The sequence below is a fragment of the Salvelinus sp. IW2-2015 genome, linkage group LG22 (genome assembly GCF_002910315.2).
Source record: "Salvelinus sp. IW2-2015 linkage group LG22, ASM291031v2, whole genome shotgun sequence".
Taxonomy (NCBI): domain Eukaryota; kingdom Metazoa; phylum Chordata; class Actinopteri; order Salmoniformes; family Salmonidae; genus Salvelinus; species Salvelinus sp. IW2-2015.
The window spans coordinates 17583130-17596929 of NC_036862.1; the positions used below are offsets into that span (position 1 = coordinate 17583130).

A 13800-nucleotide genomic window follows, 5' to 3' on the forward strand; every position below is an offset into this window, starting at 1 on the left:
TAGTGAAGTAATAACAATTTAGCAAATGAACACTGGAGTGATAGATGTGCAGATGTTGATGTGCAAGTTGAGATACTGGTGTGCAAAAAGAGCAAAAAAGTAAATAAAAACAATATGGGGATGAGGTAGGTAGTTGGATGGGCTATTTACAGATGGGCTGTGTACAGCTGCATCGATCGGTAAGCTGCTCAGATAGCTGATGCTTAAAGTTAGTGAGGGAGATATGTCTCCAACTTCAGAAATGTTTGCAAATTTGTTCCAGTCAATGGCAGTAGAGAACTGGAAGGAAAGGCGGCCAAAGGAGGTGTTGGCTTTGGGGATGACCAGTGAGATATACCTGCTGGAGCGCGTGCTATGGGTGGGTGTTGTTATGGTGACCAGTAAGCTGAGATAAGGCAGTGCTTTACCTAGCAAAGACTTGATGACCTGGAGCCAGTGGGACTGGCGACGAGAGCATACAGGTCGCAGTGGTGGGTGGTATATGGGGCTTTGGTGACAAAACAGATGGCACTGTGATAGACTGCATCCAGTTTGCTGAGTAGAGTGTTGGAGGCTATTTTGTAAATGACATCGCCGAAGTCGAGGATAGTCAGTTTTACGAGGGTATGTTTGGCAGCGTGAGTGAAGGAGGCTTTGTTGCGAAAAAGGAAGCAGATTCTAGATTTAATTTTGGATTGGAGATGCTTAATATGAATCTGGAAGGAGAGTTTACAGTTTACACATATTCTAAGTCAGAACCGTCCTTAGTAGTGATGCTAGTCGGGCGGGCGGGTGCGGGCAGCGATCGGTTGAAGAGCATGCATTTAGTTTTACTAGCATTTAAGAGCAGTTGGAGGCTACGGAAGGAGTGTTGTATGGCATTGAAGCTYGTTTGGAAGTTTGTTAACACAGTGTCCAAAGAAGGGCCAGATGTATACAGAAGAGGTGGATCAAGGAATCACCCGCAGCAAGAGCTATATCATTATAACTAGCTCTGGCTGGGTTGGTCTGCAACAGCTCATTGTTCTATCTGTGGTTCTGTGCCATTGAGGATGAAGGGAGTTGCAGCTACCCTATACCAATTGTGCTGACCAGGCACAGGTTTTTCAGAAACAGCCATCAGGAGGGTCGTTGTTGTGTTCATACAGCAGACACACATTTTAAAGGCAATTAATTTCTCATATAAACACACTTATCTTCAAATACAGATGTAGTTAAATGAATTAACAGGTAACATAGGGGAATTCAGACTGCCTTTATTATAGACAAGACAGCCAGGCAGCACATGGACTAAAAACGCACAAGGATAAACATCAACCAATTCAGTACTTACTGTACATAAAGTACCAGAGGTTCATTGCATAATCAGACACTATCATTAAGATATTTGAATATTTGGGGTATAGGATTTAGGATTTGTCTGTAATATTCTTCACTGTCTAGACAGTAGGTGGCGGTAGATCATAATAGTATTTTTTTGTATTTTATTTTTGTATTTTAGTCATTTATTMTTTTAAATTTAAAAAAATTCAACAATAATAACAATATTACACATCAATACAGGGACATTCCTGTGAATACAATGAAAACAATAAAACACCAGGCGAACCCCCCCAACATTTTTTTTTATTCAGGACGTTCTTTTTTAACAGACATTCAGAGACATGACTTTTAATATTTTTTCCAACTTTTTAAGTTTCACAAGTTTGAGGGATTTATAAAATAATAAGGAACAGTAGGTTCGTAAAATTTATGAAACTTTCGGATTGGCTCGCGCAAAACAATCGGAATTCGAATTTGGCRAACCAAACGGATACGTTAAAGTAAGTCTACTTTTCTAATGTTTTAGGTAGCTAGCTACTCAATTTTACATAACGCATTTTTGTAAATTACTTTGAAATCAATTAAGGATGTGTTTAAGCAAAACATTCTAGCTAACGATAAGACCCTGCCAGCAACCGTTGGCTAACCAAACGTTAGCTAGTTTAGATAGCAGGGTTTGTTAACTTAGTTGTGGTCAGCTGCGCTGATTCTGCAGCTGATAGCTTGTTGTTCGCTAGCTGGAATTTTTCAGTTAGACAGGCGAAGAAACATTAGCTAACGTTAGCATGTTACACGGTGTTAAAATGCAGTCTCTCATCAGCCATTGTAGCTAACCGCAGATATCTCTACACGTAACTTTTTAGCAAGCAGTGAGTGTGAAAAACGTTTAAGTGACCAATGCCAGGCAGAGTGATGCCACCGACAGGGAGGGGAATGGACAACAAAGGCCCAAAACAAAAATTGGCACAAGAGGTCAGGAAATGCTGCAGTTTTGATGCCATCTGCTGGAAAAGTACATAAACTCCACAGGGCCAGTAGAAAAACAAGTATTCCATTCACCTTTGGGATAGCCTAGCTAACTTACGTATTTACATCTATTCTCAACTCAACCATATCAATGTCCATTTCTTATTAGTTAACGTTAGTCCATGCAAATCCATATTGATTGTGTTGTAGTATTTGAGTTGTATTTTCTCTTTCATTGCAATAGGTTGAACAAACATCTGCATATTGTGACAATTCTCCAGCAAAAAAGAAAAAAGCACCCAGTAGTAAAACACCAGCTTCATACTCTTCAGATTTGTTTGAGGCTGAACTTGCAGGTATGCACATATTGGGTTTGGAATCATTTGTATCTCTATGTTTCATAGATTAGAATTATAAATGTTTAGCTCAATTGATACCATTTACAAGAAAAAATATTTATCTAACAATAGAATGTAGCTCATGTGGTAGAGCATGGAGCTTGCAACGCTAGGATAGTGGGTTCAATTCCCGAGACCCACCAGTACGTAAATTGAATGCGCTTATGACTAAGTTGCTTTTGATAAAAGTGTCTGGTAAATGGCTTGTATTGATATATACATTACTGCTCTTTTTACTTTCCTTCAAATGATAGGTGCAAATAGAGAGGTCAACATGCTATTTTCCAAATACTCTGAAGTGTTGAGGTAGGTACAACAAAGGTAATGTGACAAATGTGGTGAGAACAGGTTTTCATTCCATTCTTTGTAATGTCAGAACACATTTAGGAGTTTAAATGTCAGCACTTAACCCACATCACATATTATGTTAAGTACCGAGGCAAGCATACTGCATACACACACAGTTTTTTTATTATGATAAACAAGCATTAGGTGAATATGCTTCTCTTTAAATAATCTGTACACACTGTCATGTCCATCCTACGTAGTGCCTTTGTTTCCTACAGTGAGAGGGCTGCAATAGATGCCTCACAAGTTAGGGAGTTGGAAGACATATTGATGGAGGCCAGAAACTTGGAGTCACACCTGAAAGAGAAGAAAGATCACTTGAGGCRTACCTTGGCTCTTATTTCTGACAAACTGCAGGGATAKACTAGCAACACAGGCCTGTGTGCTACAGACATTTGTAAATATTTCCTCACGGATCTCAATCAGTAACATGTCGGTACTTTTTATTTTTACCTGTATGTATGCTTTTTATGTTGACTGTCTTCACTCTTAATCCCACACTGGCAAACAAAATGTGAGTGTCATTGTGGTTAATATCTTTATATATGAGMTATTTATTTGTATTTAAACATTAGGAATACTGTTGCTCTAGGCCTATGTAGCCTACTGTAAACAATAAATTGGTTTAAAAGATTGACGTTTCAGTGTGTGCAATATCCAAAGTTAAGCACTCGTCTTTGAAAATGTATATAATCAGTTATCCTTTTTACTTGAGACAGTGAAATATAGCCTAACCATTAACAATCAGGAAACTAACTTTTAGGAAGTAACTGTTGTGTGAGTGACCACATGTGTCAATGGATTTCATTCAGACTAGGACTAATTCATCTGTATCACATGGAATATTGCGTGGTGTTATCATAGCCTATATTTCACTTTTTCTAATAGTATTTTTGAAAGATTTATTACGACCTTTTTGGTGGTGAGTGAACAAAATTATAATTTTGTTATAATTTATAATTTTATTTGTTATAATTTTATTATAATTTTATTATATGACTTTTCTTAAAACATATTTTTATTATAAGTTGTTTATATAGAGGATTGATATGTTCACAAAACAGGAGTGGACACACATTTTCTTTGTTTGCATGGAACTAACAAGTTTTTCACAGTGCTTTAAAGTAAACTTCACAATAAGGTGCTTTGATGGCTCTCTAGTCAATCATCAGAAAGGATATACTTCACAAGAAAAAAAGGGAGAACACAGTACAATTCACACCTTTGTGTTGTTACTCTGATGGGCCTCTCCTAATTTTTTTCTGATAGAAGCCTTCTATGAGTCATAGTGGAGTTGAATGTCCCATGGAAACCATAGGGAATGTTCACAGGCACCTCAGCTCTGCCCAACTCTTTGAATGTCTTGGCATCCAAAACCAACAGGAACGTGCTTTTGTCCTGGAGAAGAGGAACATGTTTACATTAAGTTAGGAGGCTAACATTGGGAGTTAGGAGTGCAACAATTGTTTACCAACGGGCATAGGTGTTTAAAGGGGAACTGACCTTATTTGGAGTGATGACCACAGACATAATGACACCTTCATCCTCTTCTGTAGCGCCAGGCAAGGGTACAAAGACAGGTTCTGAAGGGTACAGTCCAGGATGCTCCCACACCTTAAAGCGCAGTAGTGTGAAGGTCAGCATTGAACTTCCTAACATCAAACTGCCAAATATTACCTAGGCCTACATCACTCATCGCAACAGAGTACTGTTACTGATGCAGATATTCTACAGTGTGTTTAAAAGGGAAGGAAGAATCAATATAACTAAACCAACCTTCATTCTTTTGCCTTGGAGGTCCATCTTGATGAGAGTGTCTCCTACTAGATGTCTGAAACCGCAACCGTAGAAGTAGCGATATGGTTTGGTGTTGTACTTGGCATAGTTGATTTGTGGGAACTCGAGACCTCCGTACTTATGGAGTTCCTCATCGTGCAGATCCTCATGTGTACAGAACACCTGCAGAGAGAGTGTTTAGTGAGGCTCTGATGCTGAATATTCACATAATGTGGAGGCTAATCACATAACTTTTTGTTTAATGAACTTGATTGGAAAATGAGTGTTGTATTTCAGCAGTGCTGTATAACAGAAGATTGTGCATGATTATTGTACACACACCTTGTCCTTAGCAGTCTTGGTGGCAGTGGCGGTACTGTCGGGGCGAGTGTTCAGATTTTGCCCACAGGGTGTCTCCATGTCGACGTTGAGAGGCAAGACAAATCGCCGGGGGAACACTCTGCACATAGTGTTGTACACCTAATTGAAACAAAAATATTTTCAACCTCAACCAGTTCACATGTAGGATTCCTGATCCTAGTGATTTCAGCTGGTTACACTTACAATTGAAGTCAGAAGTTGACATACACCTTAGCCAAATACATTTAAACTCAGTTTTTCACAATTCCTGACATTTAATCCTAGTAAAGAATTCCCTGTCTTAGGTCAGTTAGGGTCACCACTTTATTTTAAGAATGTGAAATGTCAGAATAATAGTAGAGAGAATGATTTATTTCAGCTTTTATTTTTTTCATAACAGTCCAAATGGGTCAGAAGTTTACATACACTCAATTAGTTTTTGGTAGCATTGCCTTTAAATTGTTTAACTTGGGTCAAATGTTTCGGGTAGCCTTCCACAAGCTTCCCACAATAAGTTGGGTGAATTTTGGCCCATTCCTCCTGGCAGAGCTGGTGTAACTGAGTCAGGTTTGTAGGCCTCCTTGCTGCGCACACGCTTTTTCAGTTGTGCCACACAATTTTCTATAGGATTGAAGTCAGGGCTTGGTGATGCCCACTCCAATACCTTGACTTTGTTGTCCTTAAGCCATTTTGCCACAACTTTGGAAGTATGCTTGGGTCAATGTCCATTTGAAGACCCATTTGCAACCAAGCTTTACCATCCTGCCTGATGTCTGGATGTTGCTTCAATATACCACAATCATTTTCCTCCTCGTGATTCCATCTGTTTTTGTGAAGTGCACCAGTCCCTCCTGCAGCAAAGCACCCCCACAACATGATGCTGCCACCCCCGTGCTTCACGGTTGGGATGGTGTTCTTCGGCTTGCAAGCCTCCCCCCTTTTCCTCCAAACATAATGATGGTCATTATGGCCAGACAGTTCTATTTTTGTTTCATCAGACCAGAGGGCATTTCTCCAAAAAGTACGATCATTGTCCCCATGTGCAGTTGCAAACCATAGTCTGGCTTTTTTAGGGCGGTTTTGGAGCAGTGGTTCTTCCTTGCTGAGCGCCTTTCAGGTTATGTCGATATAGGACTCGTTTTACTGTGGATATAGATACCTTTGTACCTGTTTCCTCCAGCATCTTCACAAGGTCTTTTTGCTGTTGTTCCGGGATTGATTTGCACTTTTTGCACCAAAGTAACGTTCAATCTCTAGGAGACAGAACGCATCTCCTTCCTGAGCGGTATGACGGCTGTGTGGTTCCATGGTGTTCATACTTGTGTACTATTGTTTGTACAGATGAACGTGGTACCTTCAGGCATTTGGAAATTGCTCCCAAGGATTTCTTTTGATTTCCCCATGATGTCAAGCAAAGAGGCACTGAGTTTGAAGGTAGGCCTTGAAATACATCCACAGGTACACCTCCAATTGACTCAAATGATGTCAATCAGAAGCTTCTAAAGCCATGACATAATTTTCTGGAATTTTCCAAGCTGTTTAAAGGCACAGTCAACATAGTGTATGTAAACTTCTGACCCACTGGAATTGTGATACAGTGAATTATAAGTGGAATAATCTGTAAGCAATTGTTGGAAAAATGACTTGTGTCATGCACAACGTAGATGTCCCAACTGACTTGCCAAAACTATAGTATATTGTATAGCTTTAATGAATAAGCCATTATATATGCTTTATATAATATTTTAAACAATTATAAATGTTTACAAATAATGAAATACGTATTTGTAGTTAGTATTAGTCTTTTTTTAGTGCTTATTCATTAAAGTTATGAAGTGTTATACCCTTCAGTTTAGACAGATACTAACCTCGTCGAGAGCCTCTCCTGACTTGCGCATGTTCTGAACCATGTAGTTGTTGATGGCTTTGCCATCGTCTGCGGCACAGAGATCCATAACCAGGAAGCCATTCTCCTCCCAGGCATTGATCTGGTGGAACGTGGACAGCGCTTTGGCGTGATACTTGACTGAGTAGAGCTGGAAGAGAATAAAGGAAGTCAGTCATCAGAAATGAAGCGTGTAACTTACAAGTAATTACTGTAGGCTTAGTATCCTTTGTTGTCTCGTTCCTGGCTTGTCTCTTACCAAAACTTTCTAAACTAATTGAGAGACTCCAAGAGTTCCAGGGCTTTCTATACCAAGGTCTTACCTTGCCTGTTTGCTTGTTAATCAAATGAAAGATGGTCTCAAGTTTAGGGTCCCAGTAGACCCCATCGCTGATACCCTTTCCTCTCAGCTTGCCTGTAACAATCTTCAAGAGGTCCATTTTTATAGGCTGCTCAATAAACACCACGTAATTCTCCGACATTGCTGAAATCAAATGAGCAGTATATCAATTGCCACTCTTTTAGAGTTGAGTCAGATCATATCAGTATTGATAGATCATTGCTGTGCATTCTGATTAACAAAAGGATGAAACATGACCATTTTGGTTTGAACATGGTTGTGTGAGTGAGCCATCTACTCGTGAGAGGGTTTACATGAAAGGCTGTTTATATTTAAATGTATCATTAGCTATGAAGCCTGTGGAGGCTTTGTGTGGTCTGCTCACCAAAGCTGTGGTAGTATGAAGGTCTTGCCTTGTCCACTGAGGGAATAGAACAGACCACAGTAGCTCCCTCCAGGGTTTCCTCTGGGTTTTCTGGCGTTGTCTTTGTCGGAGGCACGCGGATTATATTGTAAATTGCACCTGATAAAAAGACAGGGTTTATTTGGAACGTGGAAATCTAACCTTTGGCCATTTCTTTTCAAGCAGATTTTAGGTTTGTGGTTTGTGTTTTGTCATTCTTAATCTGTAATACATGTTAGACTTTAGTGAAGGTGGTTAGTGAATGGGCAGGGGCTAGTTCCTTACTTACCTTTAGCAGAGTAAGAATTCCCCATGTTGTATGTTGTACCATCAGGGTCTGTGTGGGGGTGGGCAGTGGCTCCATTGACAGCGATGAATTTGCTCCAGTCCACCTGTTGAGAGCAACAACAACAATGAAATGTCTTAATAGCCCTTCAGTCATGCTATCCTATAATGCAATAGGTATCTTTTTAAATATTTCAACCAAAACATTTGGCTATTTGTTTAGACTGAATGAAACCCTTTGTGTATAAAGGCTACTGTTGGTAGTGTGTGTGTAGGCCTTTAAAAATAAAATAAAAAGCTGCACTCTAGTAGCTCTGATGCAATATTTTATTAAGGCCTACCTTTTCCTTTGTTTCAAGTGTCTCAGGGTCCACCTTGTGCATGAAGTTTGTCTCCGTGCTCACATAGTAATCACCTTTGTACGTCACAAAGCTCACATTGTCATTATCTGACGCTTCTGTGGACCAAAGACAGTTTTCATTTGATTAGTACAATGCAAATCAATTCTCTGTCATATATTTAACACTCTTTTACCTCAAATTCCTGAACTGCAGACTTGAACTGTAAACTCACTTGGCAGTTCGAACCGGGACAGAAAGCGCTGGAAGAAGTTCTTGCAGGGGTCTGGCATGGCCACAGTCCCGAATTCAGACACAACGATGCGGCTGTTCTCACTGTTAGCTATGTAGCAGTCACTGCCCAGGAAGCGGCTCTTGTAGGTCACCTGACCCCCTGCGATTTTGAACTGATGCAGGAGGGCCATTCCGTCAAACCAGTGGTTGAATCTGAGAAGCAGAAGAAATAGTTAATGTAGTACTTTGACTTGGTGAGACTTACAGTAAATCATTTCTTATATGCAGAAATAGTCATTTACACCTCATCTGATTCTGGTCAAACATATATAGCTTGTTAAAATATACTCACTTATTATTACCAATCTCAAACTTTCCTGGTCCGTTTCTGAGGAAATTGCCACTAATCCACTCTGGGATAGTTCCACTGATATTAGTACTGATGGCCTCTGGGGTCTCATCCACAGAGGCCACGATCTTCTCAATGCATGGCAGGCCGTGCACGTCTGTGTAATGATGATCCTTATTCTTATTTTTCAGGTCTGCAAGGACAAAGTCCAGACAATATTATTACCCCAAAACATCTGAAGACCTACAAAGCAAAACAGCAGATGGATATCAAAGCAGAACTAGAAATTGTATTAAAGGAGCTTGTGGGGATTAATAGGCCTACAATAAATGACTCTTTTAGATTTTTTTAACAAACTGAATAGTCAAATGTTTTAAAGATGAGATTAAAATAAATTAGGCAATATACAGTCTGACTGCAAAACGCTTTAACCTCATTGGAGAACATCAACTTACCTGTATTCCTTGGAGGTGACATGGTTGTCAGGATTGAGAATGTTTGTGGCTGTCTTGCTTGATGGGAGTGCAAGTGATAGGACTCTTCTCATGTGAAGCTCCTGTGTGCTGCTTAGTGTAACCATGCTGAGCTTTATACTGTAGCTGTAGCACAACCCTTTAGACCACGTGGTGGTTCTTACGTAAGTCTTTGCAGAACAGAAGGTCTGTAAGCATAGGCGCGAGAAGTAGGGGTGCTGCAGCACGCCCTGAAAAATCTAAACAAAAATATATTTATGAATAAGAAATGTAATAAAAAAATCTCACAAAGCAGTGCACTGGGCGTTTACTAGTCCTATATTTCCCTGTCAGTGACAAAACTGCAGCACTCCCAATCCCAAACATCTTCCTCTGCGGTCAAAAAATAACCCTGATAACCCAATCAGGGGGATAATCTCTGGATCGGCTCCAGAAGTTGTAAACTAACACAGCAGGACCTACACTGTATAAAACATGATATTTTGGAGCATGTTCATTAGCTGTCTGTATATTTAAGAGATCTGTGTACATTATTTGTTATTTAACCTTTTACTGCAGTGGGCTAAGTCAAGGTCACAGTGTTTCTTGGTAGTCTTAAACAAATCTACTTTGAAACAAAAGTATACACCCCACACACATGGTTATGGGCTTAAAAATAAAATACACCTGTACCATGTCAGATATAGAGTTGAATGTATTTTGAGTTTTCATCCCAATATTAAACTTTATATACACATAGAAGACTGAAATATTACAAAACCGTTTGARCTATACACCTTTCAGACATGGAATGTGGCGCCTTGAAAGCGCCTCGGCTATGGTATGTTTGTTTTGTCTGAAAGGGTACATACACTACAGCTTTTTAAATGCYGACACACAACTTTCTCTGGAGATAGCCAATCAAATGATCTCGAGCTGCCTGCCTGCTTGCAGACCACTCTCTCCTAAGCAAAGTACTTTGAAGTTTGTAAATACAATGACGTACCAATACATTTAGTAGAAAGAAAACACATCAATCTATCTTACCATAAAAAAACAGAAGCAGAAAAACAACACAGCACATCAATCACCAACGTTTACTGAACTAMTGAACATTCTATGCAGGAGCAGAGTTCTACTGTCTGAAAAGGTACAGATGCTTCTGATGTGGCACTTTGTTAACTGTCTGAAAGGTGATCAATTGTCGCTATCGACCTTAGCGGCTGCCTATGTATGAAAAAGGTAAAAGAAACACTGGATTTCGGCGTTTTTTTTAATTTTTTTAAATGAATTATGAAATTGTGAAAACTCTTAACCTTCCACCATGAGGCCTCTAGGCCATTTGACTGCAGGAAAGGGCTACGATAAAGCAGCAGACCTCATTATTACAGTGTTGTTTCTAGACCAGGAAAGTCCAACAGAACAAACCGTCCAGTCTTAATATTTGACATGCTCCAGCTCTGTATCCTTAGGCTGTTTTATTAATAAAACAACAACAGCTATTTGTGTCAGGGGATTTTCAGAGACATTGCTTATAATTTCCAGACAATGAATATGGAGCTTCTTTTTTTTATTATTATGCTTTATGTGAACTGATATCCATCTTGGAGATCATGTTCCTCACCTTTTTAAAAGTTTCATCCAATTTTCTAAGATGCCTCAGGGACATTAAAGTTGATCCTATCCTTATTCTATTAAATATTTTGTATCTTTATTAWAATACACTTTTATAATATTTTTCAGTATAGTGTTATTAAATATTGTCATGGCCATATTTGGCAGAACAATTACTGTATGTAACCCTTTAAAACATTGCCATGGMAAGAGTAATACCAAAGAGATTGGTGTAATACATGCCTGAGTGTTTTAAGAGTTGACCTCAATTGCACAGTGAAGTTCGAGATGAGGGTACGTTTACGGTCATGAACCGTAAATGTTAACTTACAAAAACAAGAACTACGATTGTATGATAACTGACCCCTGAACGTGYCCCTCCGTTAACCCCATGAAGCATGTCGCACAGCTGCTGTTAMACTTGCATCAKTATTACATGTCATGTTACAGCTCAAACACATCCTCACTGGACAGATGTATGAAAAGATGGAGATTAACAAAAGACTTGTGGTTTCACTTTATTTGGTAATACTAACTAAAAGTAATTCAGTCATTTCAAAAAAGTCACATTATGGGATGCCTGGAACCTTATCAGACTCTAACCGGGCAAAAGTTATCAACATAAAGGAATTTGGTGAATTTCTGTCTTTTTTTCCCCCTTTTTTTTTTTACTGATCTTTTAAAGTAAAGTAAATCCAYCGACATGGTAAAAATGTTTGATTATTTCACTTTGAATTCACCTTAGTTGACAAAAATTGATGTTGAACTGWCGTCTGTGCCCATTGAGTGGCTTCTCTGGTATTATCACTTAAATGTAGGTTTAGTGTTATTTTCCCTGCAGTACGCTGAACTGTGAATTTACTGTGTTATATTACCCCCAATTTGAATGTTATTACAATCTGGAAGTTGTTAGCCAACCCAGTCGATAAAGCATGTGTTTTTAGAGTGGGTTTATGATTKTTTTGATTCTCTAGCTGTCCCTACATTTGAAAGTAAGTAATTGGTTAAATTAGCTMATTTCAGTACAGGACATTCCCATGACAAAAAAATCCTCCATGCACTCATAATATTRAACATACCCTCCAGCTCTATACACTGAAATTGTGGAATGAGGCTGTTTAAAAGCTGTTGACAGTATTATAGGGAATTTCCTGAGATATTTGTTTGTATTTCTCCATGTATCCATAATTATGTGTGTTTATGATGTTTTATCTTGAGAGATAATGGTCTTCATCTTCCCTTTCGAGCCAGGTCAGTGGTGCTCACCTTCTATGAACCTATCAGKTTGGAATGTTTAGTCTAACTCTCGAGACTTTCCTCATTTAGCCAATAAGACGTTTCTTATATACAGCATGGAAACATATTCTTTTGGTCTTCCAAGATTGGATGGTCGCTGAACAAGCTCCTCCCTGTTAATCCTTGTTAATTGTAATGTCATTTAATGCCGTGTAGAGAAGTAAAATGTCTGGAGATAACACACCACAGATTTCTAATGACCTGTTCATGACGGATAAGCCTAAACCAACGGGACGATAGCACCTATCATATCTCTTGTTATATGCGGGTGAAACTGTCTGAATTGAAACAGTCCCTCTGACGTACAGTGGCAAGAAAAAGTATGTGAACCCTTTGGAATTACCTGGATTTCTGCATAAATTGGTCATCAAATTTGATCTGAATCTGAGTCACAACGATAGACAAACATAGTGTGCTTAAGCTGATAACACACAAATTATTGTATTTTTCTTGTCTATATTGAATACATAATTTAAACATTCACAGTATAGGTTGGGGAAAGTATGTGAACCCCTAGGCTAATGACTTCTCCAAAAGCTAATTGGACTCAGGAGTCAGCTAACCTGGAGTCCAATCAATGAGACGAGATTGGAGATGTTGGTTAGAGCTGCCTTGCCCTATAAAAAACACTCACAAAATTTAAGTTTGCTATTCACAAGAAGCATTGCCTRATGTGAACCATTCCTCGAACAAAAGAGATCTCAGAATACCTAAGATTAAGAATTGTTGACTTGCATAAAGCTGGAAAGGGTTACAAAAGTATCTCTAAAAGCCTTTATGTTCATCAGTCCATGGAAAGAMAAATTGTCTATAAATGGAGAAWGTTCAGCACTGTTGCTACTCTCCCTAGGAGTGGCCGTCCTGCAAAGATGACTGCAAGAGCACAGTGCAGAATGCTCAATGAGRGTAAGAAGAATCCTAGAGTGTCAGCTAAAGATTTACAGAAATCTCTGGAATGTGCTAACATCTCTGACGAGTCTACGATACGTGAAACACTAAACAAGAATGGTGTTCATGGGAGGACACCACAGAAAGAAGCCACTGCTGTCCAAAAAAAACATTGCTGCATGTCTGAAGTTCGCAAATGAGCATCTGGATGTTCCACAGTGCTACTGGAACAATATTCTGTGGACAGATGAAACTACAGTTRAGTTGTTTGGAAGGAACACAAAACACCTTGTGGAGTAAAAAAGGCACAGCACACCAACATCAAAACCTCATCCCAACTGTAAAGTATGGTGGAGGGAGCATCATGGTTTGGGGCTGCTTTGCTGCCTAAGGGCCTGGACAGCTTGCTATCATCGACGGAAAAATGAAWTCCCAAGTTTGTCAAGACATTTTTCAGGAGAATGTTAGGCTATCTGTCCGCCAATTGAAGCTCAACAGAAGTTAAGTGATGCAACAGGACAACGACCCAAAACACAGAAGTAAATAAACAACAGAATRGCTTCAAC

At 39.2% G+C, this 13800-nt stretch overlaps 1 protein-coding gene across 2 annotated transcripts; it reads right to left on the bottom strand.

Annotated features, from left to right (window-relative positions):
• Window positions 1-3180: 3180 nt before the first annotated feature.
• On the bottom strand, window positions 3181-12931 carry LOC111982597 (carotenoid-cleaving dioxygenase, mitochondrial-like). 2 transcript variants are annotated; one of them, XM_024014185.2, is made up of 13 exons: window positions 9440-12931; window positions 8988-9177; window positions 8637-8848; window positions 8405-8520; window positions 8068-8170; window positions 7761-7898; window positions 7359-7519; window positions 7019-7186; window positions 5133-5270; window positions 4791-4973; window positions 4518-4628; window positions 4237-4412; window positions 3181-3311 (listed from the first exon to the last, which is right to left on the bottom strand). In XM_024014185.2, exons 1-12 carry the CDS (start codon window positions 9459-9461, stop codon window positions 4266-4268), a joined length of 1689 nt encoding a protein of 562 aa, XP_023869953.1. In that variant the 5' UTR covers window positions 9462-12931; the 3' UTR covers window positions 3181-3311; window positions 4237-4265. The 2 variants fall into 2 exon arrangements, with proteins under 2 accessions (XP_023869953.1, XP_023869952.1); XM_024014184.2 differs by lacking the exon at window positions 3181-3311 and having other exon boundaries at window positions 4019-4412.
• Between the last annotated feature and the right edge of the window lie 869 nt (window positions 12932-13800).

What these genes read in the sequence shown, in the direction of transcription:
- LOC111982597 (XM_024014185.2), bottom strand. Translation starts at nt 9,461, where the DNA reads ATGTCACCTCCAAGGAATACAG. An exon ending in GTCACCTCCAAGGAATACAG is followed by an intron (nt 9,178 to 9,439) that starts GTAAGTTGATGT and finishes TTGTCCTTGCAG; the next exon opens with ACCTGAAAAATAAGAATAAG. An exon ending in TGGTCATCACTCCAAATAAG is followed by an intron (nt 4,413 to 4,517) that starts GTCAGTTCCCCT and finishes CCTCTTCTCCAG; the next exon opens with GACAAAAGCACGTTCCTGTT.